Source organism: Anser brachyrhynchus (genome assembly GCF_964034855.1).
Source record: "Anser brachyrhynchus genome assembly, chromosome: 6".
NCBI lineage: Eukaryota > Metazoa > Chordata > Aves > Anseriformes > Anatidae > Anser > Anser brachyrhynchus.
The window spans coordinates 10,392,149-10,402,029 of record NC_137700.1 but is presented as its reverse complement, the minus strand read 5'-3'; the positions used below and the strand labels follow the sequence as shown (position 1 = coordinate 10,402,029).

The following is a 9,881-nucleotide window of genomic DNA, read 5'->3' as shown; positions in this document are numbered from 1 at the left end:
GTGAGTTAAGAAAAAAAAATACAACAGTACAAATAGCCCGTGGTAAAAAGGATAATATTTGGCTTGCCTTACTGATGAAGTGTATTTATCCTTTGTGGAATATCCCTAGCAGAGTTGGATAAAGACTTCTTAATTCAGTTTTCTTTTGCATGGTAGTTTTATTACCAAGTTGGAGCTTAATCTGAGTCCCCTGGAAACCAATTAAAGAGCTCTCTCTAACTCAGCAGAACCGGATGAGCTTTGATATATGTGCTTTATATATTTATGTTCATCAACTCCCTTCCAGTCAATGCATCTCTATAAATTTCAACCAGTTGCACAACATTTTTCTAAACAGCATCACTGCAGACATGATCCGGAAGAATCATTTTAACCTACATCCTTTTTGAAGCTTCACATGGTGCTCAGGACTATGTCTCAGATGTTTCTGCGTATTTAGGGACACTGTCTATATATTCTGTTATTTTTCATTTGGTATGGAGGTGTGTGACTTCTCTCTCTCTCTCTCTCTCTGTCAATAGTATTAAACAATGGGGATTTTTTTTCTGCGTTTTCCTAGCTGCCCACTGACAAGTCTGCAGTGGCAGATCCTCCGACTTCCAGCTCAACGTATTTATTCTCCTCCAGAAAGAGGGGATTAGAGATAAAACATTGTTCAGTTCTAACAGAACTAAGCATTTGCAATAATTTAAGTTCTAAATTACTTTTACGGCACTTGTCTTTGAAAAATATTAATGACCATGAACTGTTGAATTTTTAATTTATAGATTTGTTTTGTGAGAGATGGAAAAATACAGTTGTGCTTAAGATTTGTAGCTAGTTTAAACTGGATGACCAAACCGTGTGGAAGTTAGTAACGGAGCTGCCACTGTGCCAAGCTAAGACATTATTTCATTCTGGAAGTCTTTGAAAGTCTCTGGTGTCTTTCCCATCCCTGCCAAGGCATGTAGACTGGCTCAGAGTCTGTGCTCCTTTTCCCTCAAAAAATAGAGTGTGACTTGGGAGTGACTTGGTTTCATGTTAGTTAATGTTTTCAGAACTGGATTTAGGAAGGTCCAGTGTTTTCGTAATGCTGAACACTCCTCCATCTTTAGTTGCATCTTGGACCATAGCCTGTTTTGTCTGAGCAAGCTGACTGTAGGAAGTTGTACGAGGGTTTCTCTCTGGGTTCTCAACCCCACAAAGAATATCCTATAATGCAAAAATTAAAAGTTTATTTTCAAATTGCAAGCATATGAAATTTATGCAGTATTTACCTAGATAAATCCTGTGAAAATTCAGCTGTTGCACAGCATCTAGAAAACCCCAGAGAACTGAAGTTGCATGCATATCTATCTCCATTCCCTCAGGGACCTCTTTGGGCTTGGACTAGAGACACCTGGAGCACCCTGGGTCTTTCAAGGATTATTGGCTTTTAATGAGTAGCCAGAGCCTTTTTTCCTCAAGTCTATCTGTGACCCCAGCCAACCCACAGTGGAAGCGCTGCCCCATGTTCCCCATCTGTAAGCGTGCATCTTCATGCTTCTCAGGCAAAGTTTCTGATGTGGCTCTGCAAGCATTCTGCCTGTAAGTACTTCTAAATCTCTGCTTTGTCGTTTCTGCCTCCTAGGCACCATGAGTTGGGTTGCGTTCTTTCTGTACCCATCGGACTAATGTCTGACATGAATTGTATTCTAACCAAACAACTTCTTTCTTTCTTGTGGCACTTTTTAAATATATTATGTTTTCTACTGGTAGAATAAAATGTGTGTACTTTTGTGGATAATGAACAAGACATGAACCAAAGCCTTTTAAAATGAATGGGAAGATGCCTTTTCTAGATCTAAAAGCAATTTGAAAACATTCATTGCTGTAACAGCCAAAAGACTTGACAGGAAAACAAGGAAGATCTTGAAACAGAATAAAGATGAACTCAGAAGTTTTTACCATGACAGCTGTCTACCTTCAGCTGAAGTTTTTCTTAAGAATGATCAGCTTGTGCATGGCTTGTTCATAGATAATACCTAGGGATGGTGAGGGCACTTGTTTGCTTTTTATCTCCCTGTTGGCGCAAAAAGAAATAAAAGCAAATGACTGGTATAGCCTGTATTTACTTGAATTGAAAACTGTCCTAGGAACTAAACCAACAGCCAAGTACAAGCAACAGCCTTAAAAAGGGAATGTTTAAGATCCGCTGGCTTGTAGATGGAGGTAAGCAAGTCACAAGTTAGCCCACCCTCCTAAAGAAAATCTAGTTGCCCCTAGTCCTGCTCTGGACAGACTGATACTTGAGATGTGTGTGCTGGGTGTCTTCCCTAAGGAAGATGCAATTCTTGTAGCCCTGTAGCATTGCAAGTTTCCTTTTGCTGACAGTTTCTGGAAGCAGTTGTCTAAGAAATCGCAGCAACCGTGTGTATGTGCATCCCAGGAACAGCTGGTGTACCTCCCCATGTCTTTTCCCTCCCATCCATCAACCGCCAAGACCCCTCCTAGCAGGTATCCTGCCCCAGAGGAAGGCCTTTTCTTCTTCTAGTAGGTAAATTTTTAGTTGCTTGCATAGAACAAATCATTTTGATTTGCTTTTCTTTTTCAACCGCTCCAGGAATGTTGAAAACCTTCAGCAGACAGGGTAGTTTGTTTCTATGGAAGCTGACTGAGGAAACTGTCAGATCTTCTTCATTTTAATCTAAATTACCAGTTCAACCCCTGCCCAGAGAAGAAATATACCCATATAATCACCATCTGAAAGCTGCCCAATGCAGTGCAAGATGAAACAACTGATAGATTTTAAGGCTACAGAAAAAGCAATGTAAAGCTTTGGTTTGCTTTACTTCATGCAGTGTGCCTTAGGAATTCTCTGAAGAAGGTGCTAACCCATTTGCCGTAGCTCAAGGTCACACATTTTTAGGAAGACCAGTGACCCTTGTGTGTCTGTGAGCTGGACAACAGCAGCTCCCTCAGGCTGCGGCTCCAGCAGCAGAGCCAGGGGTCTGGGTGCTTCCAGACAGAGCCCCTGCCTGCAGGTGCTGCTGCCAGCTGAAATACTTGGCCTGGGCAGGGCAGAGACACTCCATACATACCCGTCTCTTTCCTTTTAATGGGTAAACGGGGCCTTTTGATCTGCTGGACCATTAAACCAGTGCCTTCCTATCATCAAAGCACTAATTTATTGTCTTCCAGTTATATCAGTCTGGAACAATACACTCCCATTGAGAACTGCTTAACTGCTATTGTTCCATTTAATGCCTATTACAAAATCTTTGTTTACTTTGTATCTAGACGGATCTAATCTCACCTCTATAATCGCTTCTATTTCTCCTACTGGGAGAATATATAATCTTCCTTCCCAGGCTCCACACAGTGTTGTCAGTTTCCATTAACTTACTGTAACTCTCTCAATATTTGTCTCTAAACTCTGGGTTCCCTGAGTCACATGAGTACGTGAGAAGCTTAGCTTTCATTACCAAACTATGCTTCTAGCTTATGTGACTGCCAGTGAAGCTTGAAGACCTGAATCCGAAGGGCTCTGAAACTACAGAGGACATGAAATGTCTCCTGTGTATTTATATATAAGAAAAAAAAAATCCTAGTCTTCAAGTAAATCCTCTCCTTTTGGGCATTAAACTTTCTGATAGCTTAGACTGATGATATTGAGGAGATTTGCCAGTGTAATTCTAGCAGCAAAGCTGCTGCTGGGACTCAGGCAGCAGTAGCGGGTAGATGGAGAGAAGGATGAAGTATTTGAGACTGAGTGACAGGTATTTTTGGCACTGAAAGACTATAGTAAGACCTATTAAAGTGAGTATAAGAAATCTGTTTTAAAGCCTGGATGTTTCCAAAGGATGTCTTATCAGAAAAGCCCAAGCTAAAATAACACAATAGTGTCACTCAGTATGTGGATCACTAATGTGCAATATAAATGTCATTACCTAATGTCTTTGGGAGGTAAAGAATTTTCAATGAAGAAGAACAGTCACTGGGTACAGTCTCTGTCATTGCCGGTGCAATGTTTTATATTACAGCACAGAAAGCCATCTTGAAAACAGGTAGGCTTCTCTTTTCTGCTGTTCTTTTTCCTATCTTTCCTTCTCTTTCTTGTCTTCGTCTGTCCTCTCCTTTCATTTTTCCCTTTTCCATGTGATTGTCATGATGCTCAGAATCACCTTAGTTTCCATCTACATTTTTCTAATCTTTATGGAAGATACGCTTTTATAATGAGAACTGTGCTAAGTTGCATTAACTTGAATCTCTTCTTAGTTTCTAATGTGAATGTATGACACAACATTGTATTTCAGGAAATGTGCTGAGTTTGCATACACAAGCGTGATAATGATTGCATAATAAAAAAGGTGTACTGACAGTTATGGGAACAAAAATCGTCTCGTACTATAGCTTGATTCCTGCTCTTGCTGTTCTTTATTCTTAACGTTTTCAAGGGCTTGCTTACTATGAGCATACATACATACATACACATATATATAAATATAACTCCACAGTTAATCTTGTGGAGTTTGCTGGGATTTTGTATACCACACTGAGTTGCATGGACTAAAAACAAAAATAGTCCTCAGCTCCAAGACTCTGAATTGCTGAAACAATACTTGTGTTGAGGATGATACTGTCCTCCCAGTTCTGCAAGAAAAGCGCATAAAAGCCTTTTTCTGCTCCCATTGTCAATCTAGAGAGGGAGGTTTCACAGACGCTTATTTGCCAAGAAGGCATCCTACTTGATTTTTCAAACTCTGTATTTGAGTACTTCATTTCCGCAAGGCAACACTAGTGCAACACTAGTGTTTCTGTACTTCTTTCTGTAAGGAAGATACAATATTGAATCAAAATACGAACCTCATTTCCACCTCCGTATGCCTGTTCTGTCCCCTAAATCTTTCTTAAACTGTATAGGCAACTCAGGAATGAATAAAAACCTGAACATGTACATGTGGTTGGTATGACTAATTACTAGATTGCCTACTACACGACACTGTTTCCACACCCAAATTTTTTGCTGCTTACCCTGAAATTCCAAAAGAACAATTATTTTACTCCTGACTAAAGGTATTGCTGGTCGACTATGCTCCCTGAAGGTCAGTGGCTTTTTCTGATGCCCATAGCATACATTCCCAGTAGCCTAGTTTACAAATCTGCAGCTTAGAAAATCTAATGATCTTCTTTTTCTGTTAATTTGTCAGGTTGTCTTGAATCCAATTTTACACAAGCACCCATGACATCCCCTGGCAGAGCTTTTAATTACAGAGCATATTTTAATTACATCTTAAAAAAAAAAAATCCTTCCTTTTGTTAGTTTCAAGTAAGAAAAAAACCTTTCTGTCTTTGGGAACTGTGATAAATAGAGGGTAAATTCTTGTATATTCTATACAAGGCAGAGACGTGGATTTTCTGCCAAGGATCTGAAAGAAAAAAGGCGAGGCAGGCATTGCAGGCTCAGAAGACTGTTCCATTTGGAAGAGAAAGCAGAGGACCAAGACACGCATTTGGGAAAGGCAGGAGTAAATTGTCTGAGTAAATGCTTGTGAAGATGCACCTCTCTCTGGACTTCAGAAAGGGACTGGAGGTGTCTGTTAAGCTGCTGTTACTCTGCTACTGCAGCCTCCTGCAGCCAGCACCTATCTACCCCAGGACTGAGTCAGGCAGAGGACAAAAACCTAGGATCAGTCTTTACTTTAAAGAGCAGAGGACTGCTTCGTAGATCTAAAGCATGGCTCTGATTCTAAATGCCCTGTGATGGCACTTAGTGGTATGCTTCCTTCTTCTAACAGGAAACTACAGAAGCACATGTGCAACACAACCCTACTGTTACGGGGCTGCTGAGTTTATAAAATCTCATACTTAAAAACTGTGAAATAGCCAAATAATTTGTGCAAACTTTATTCAGTATTCAGTCTTCTGGAGTATGTACCTCATGAAAGATGCCAGTGACATGATTCTCATCCTTGCGGGCACAAAAGGATACTGCCGTAGCAACTCTTGTGACTGCTGTCTGTCTTGTCTGGGTGACCCCAGGTAGGGCTCACCTCTTACCACTGGTTTCACTCCCGTCTGCTTCTTTTTGCTGAGTTGAAACAAAAATGCATGGAGACCAGGATTAATTAGTATTTTTGTCATGTACCACTGCTTTACAGGCTAAAGTTTGTGGGAGAGGAATAGGCATATTTTCAGATAAAATCAAGTGATCTAGGAAGAACATGGTTTGCAGGTATTGCAACATCAGTTGTTAGCCAACACAGCTAATCTCTGTATATGTTGCTTACTAAAAGTCTTCCTAAGACAACCAGGGATGCAAAATTAGAAGAAAGGAATCTACAAGAGCATAAGTAACAATGGATGAAACATGAAAAAACTTGTTTCAAAACCATGGCATATTGTCAAGTATCAAGAGGATTGCTTTGAATAATGACCTTCAAGGCAGAGAAAAATCCCCAAATCCCTTTACTCTGTATCTGCCTCCTCTAAGAACAGCACTGGAATTCATATCATGATTATGCGCATAACCCAAGGCTGTTTTCCCATCTGAGAGACACCATCTTCATCCGTTGAACTACATAATATAACTTGAAACAGGGTGCAGCACCTGAGTTCTCTGAATCAGTGTGTTATTAGAAAATTTAACAAACAATTGTTTCCTGTTGTACCTCACTGACTCCAGCTCTGTAGAATACAGTTATTTGGCCAGGAGTCTGACTTTCGGACCAGTTCAGTTGTTCCTGGGGATAACACAATTACTGGTAACGCCCTGCCATGTCATTAGTGCCATCATTATCTTTGAAGGACCTCAGAAGCATACCTACAAGGCAAGAGAGTCTTTCAGATAAAGCATCAATTTCAGATTATGAGTGGTTGTGGTCGTTCTGCAGTCTGTTCCCTTGTTGTTTGGAAATGAAGGTGCTATTGATTCGTTTCAAGCTGCTTACCTTCAGACACACGCTGTTACTCGTTCTTTGCCTAACTGTTGCATCCCGCAGCTGCTGAGAAGGGGATATTGGAAAATTACCCGGTCTCTGGTGATTTATGAAACAGATGCAATCACATTTGGAGGAAGATGAGCCATTTATACATACCTACATGTATACATTTATAATATTTACATCTATACACATAGTATTTACATCTACTGTTTGAAAACTCTGATTTTTGTACTTCCTCACGGACCAAGCTCCAACCGCGGCGGTACAATTTCGTGCTTTTCGGTCAAACCAGGCGCTTTTGGGGTACGTTTTGCTGGGATACCGGGCCTCCTACCCCCTCAGGACCCAGGCTCGGCACCGGGAGACCTCAGAGCTGCAGCGCGGCGGCGGCCCCACGAGATGGCGGTGCGCGTCCCGCACGGGCGGCGCCGCCGGCACCCCCCGGCGCGCAGCGGGGCCTTTGTCTCGCCGCTGCCGCCCTCACGGCCTCGGGACCGGTGCGGGGCGGCCCCCCCCGGGTCTGCAGTGCCCCGTGCTGCCCCCTCCGGGCGCGGAGCGCTACCCGCGGCCGGCCACCTCCTGCCGGAGCCGCGGCTCGGGCCCTGCCCCGCCCGCGCCCCGCCTCCGCGCCCCCCTCCGCTACCCCCCGGCGGCCGACTGGGACCCCCCGAGCGGCGGGCGGTGCTCGGCCGGGGCCGGGGCGGCCGCGGCGCTTCCCCGGTGGCGGCGGGCGGCGAGGAGCGGGCGGGCGGCGCCATGCGCTGCCGCAGCCCCGTCTGGGCGCAGGCGGCAGCCTTGTGCAACCAACATGGCTGCGGGCGGCCGCGAATGAAAGGAGGCGCTTGGAGCTGAGGCCGTCTCCCCCCTCCTCCGCCGCCACCACTCCTCCTCCTCCTCCTCCTCGCCCCGCGGCCCTGGGGCCGTGTGGCCTGCAGCGAGCGGGGCAGAGAAGTTGGCTGCGCCGCCCCGCAGCAGGCGGGGGTGCCGGCTGCCCGGGAGGCGGCGGTAGCAGCAGCAGCGACCCCCCTCCCGTGGCTCCCCCTGCCCCTTTCCCGGGGGGCAGCGGCAGGAGGAGGGGAAGAAGAAGAAGAAGTTGTCTCGCCGCCCGGGGGGCGCCGGCTGCAGGAGGACGAGGAGCGGCCGCCCCCCGTGAGCCGCAGGGAGGCAGCGCCAGAGCCGCCCTCGGCCCGGCCCGGCCCCGGCCCGGCGCCGCTTCCCCGGGACGAAGTTCGGCGGCGGCGGCGGCGCCTTCCCGGGGCCGGGGGGCGAAGTTTGGCCGTCGGCCGCCATGGAGCCGAAGCACAAGGAGCTGCTCGCCCAGTGCCGCCAGAGCCTGGCGCAGGCCATGACCGAGGTGGACAAGGTGGTGGAGCTGCTGGAGGCCGCCGGCGCCCTCGGCCCCCGCGACCTGCGCGACCTGGAGGCGGCGGGCGGCGGCAAGGCCGAGCTGCTCATCGCCCTGCTGCTGGCCAAGGAGCGGGACCACTTCCAGGACCTGCGGGTGGCCCTGGAGAAGACGCAGCCCCACCTGCTCTCCATCCTCTACCTCAACGGCGTGCCCGGAGCGCCGGCAGCGGCGGAGGAGACGGCGGGTGAGCGGGGCGGGGGGCGCGGGCACGGCGCCGGGAGGAGGAGGAGGAGGAAGGAGGGCGAGCGGCTGCCCCCGCCCAGCCCCGCCGGGCAGAGCGGGCCCCTCGGGGCTGGAGGTGGGGACCGGGGACCGGGAGTCCTGCTCCGCCGGCTGCTCCGGGCAGGGCGTGGGGTGCTCAGGCTCCTCGGGCGCTCTGCTGTGGGGGGTCCCGCGGTTGTTGCGCGCTGTGGTGTTGTGGCTCATGGATGGGCTTAGAGAGGAGACGAGGTGGGTGTAACTGCACGTCCAGGTGAGAGGAGTTCAGCATGAACCTCCCTCGGAAGCTGGGCTTTGGTCCAGGGGTCTTCCCTTTCCTCCCCTCTGCACGCCACAGTCTGCTTTTATTGGGACGATATCAAGCTTCAGAAGAAAAACAAAACAACAACAAAAAAAAGAGGTGGTAATTCTCAAGTCCAGCAGTGTTTCTAGATGAGGAATACTGAAATTGAACTAAATAATAAAATACGTGTTTAAATCTGTAGCTAAAGAAATATATGTTTGTCCAAGCGATGTGCAGGCATCCTCTTGTAGTGTGCGTACAAGCAGAGTGATTAAGAAGAACGTTTATTTTTTTTTTTTTCTGTTGTTACCAGTTTTGGGAGTTGCAGGATGACTACCTGTTTACATAAGAAACTGCTCTGGGAGGGTTTCCTGACCCTTACAGGCTATAGGACTTGGTCAAGAAATTATAACTCTTCAGAGCTGCTTCTGTCAGGAAAATGGTGCTTGTACGCGCATTTGCACTGTGTGATCTGCCCCTGGTTGAGTTGTGCTGTTGATGGTAATAGTTAGCCAAATAGAAAAACGTGTCAGGGTCTTCTGTTTTGTTTCATATCCGCGTGTTATAGTGTATGGCCTTGCCTAATGAATATATGGCGGGACCTCACAGGAGAGGGAAAACAGACTAAACAATGGACCTCAACACTTCTGGCATTATGTGGTCTGACATCAATGGGCGATGAGGGCACTGCTGCCTTTCAGAAATGGGACCCATGATGTTTCTGTATGATTAGATTAATGCTGGGGCTTGTCTTGTTGAGAACACACATTAATTGTACTGGGCTACCAGCATTCCCCAGCCTTATAAAGAGGTGTAAATTGTGAATGCCAGGAAAAAATGCAGTAGATGTTGTATTTAGTAATACTTCTTATTTTTAATATGGAAGAATTGCAGAATGTCCCAACACTGAGCTCACAAAGAAAATGTAGTTTAATTAGCAAAACTAACCGTATCCTTCTTGACTGAATGTGATCCTGAGGATCATCTGAATTCTATTAACATCTGCATGGGGAAGGATGGTCTCCTGACAGGGTGGTTTTCATTACTACCGATAAACGAAAGCAAAAGA

The 9,881-nt window shown here is 46.4% G+C and overlaps 1 protein-coding gene and 1 long non-coding RNA gene across 41 annotated transcripts in view; one reads left to right on the top strand and one right to left on the bottom strand.

Annotated features, from left to right (window-relative positions):
* LOC308197590 lies at window positions 1–8,554 on the bottom strand. 7 transcript variants are annotated; one of them, XR_013953129.1, is made up of 6 exons: window positions 8,431–8,513; window positions 6,909–6,995; window positions 6,630–6,781; window positions 5,897–6,049; window positions 2,574–4,787; window positions 1–1,564 (listed from the first exon to the last, which is right to left on the bottom strand). It is a non-coding gene; the product is annotated as an uncharacterized lncRNA (long non-coding RNA). The 7 variants fall into 7 exon arrangements; XR_013953128.1 differs by having other exon boundaries at window positions 1–4,787; XR_013953130.1 differs by having other exon boundaries at window positions 1–4,780; window positions 5,951–6,049.
* DLG5 (discs large MAGUK scaffold protein 5) overlaps window positions 8,048–9,881 on the top strand; it is a 170,763-nt gene continuing 168,929 nt past the window's right edge. For all 34 annotated transcript variants that reach the window (XM_080598304.1, XM_080598303.1, XM_080598302.1 and 31 more), the window contains exon 1: window positions 8,048–8,494. In XM_080598304.1, coding sequence (XP_080454430.1) covers window positions 8,191–8,494 — 304 coding nt within the window. In that variant the 5' untranslated portion in view covers window positions 8,048–8,190. The remainder of the gene's footprint in view (window positions 8,495–9,881) is intronic.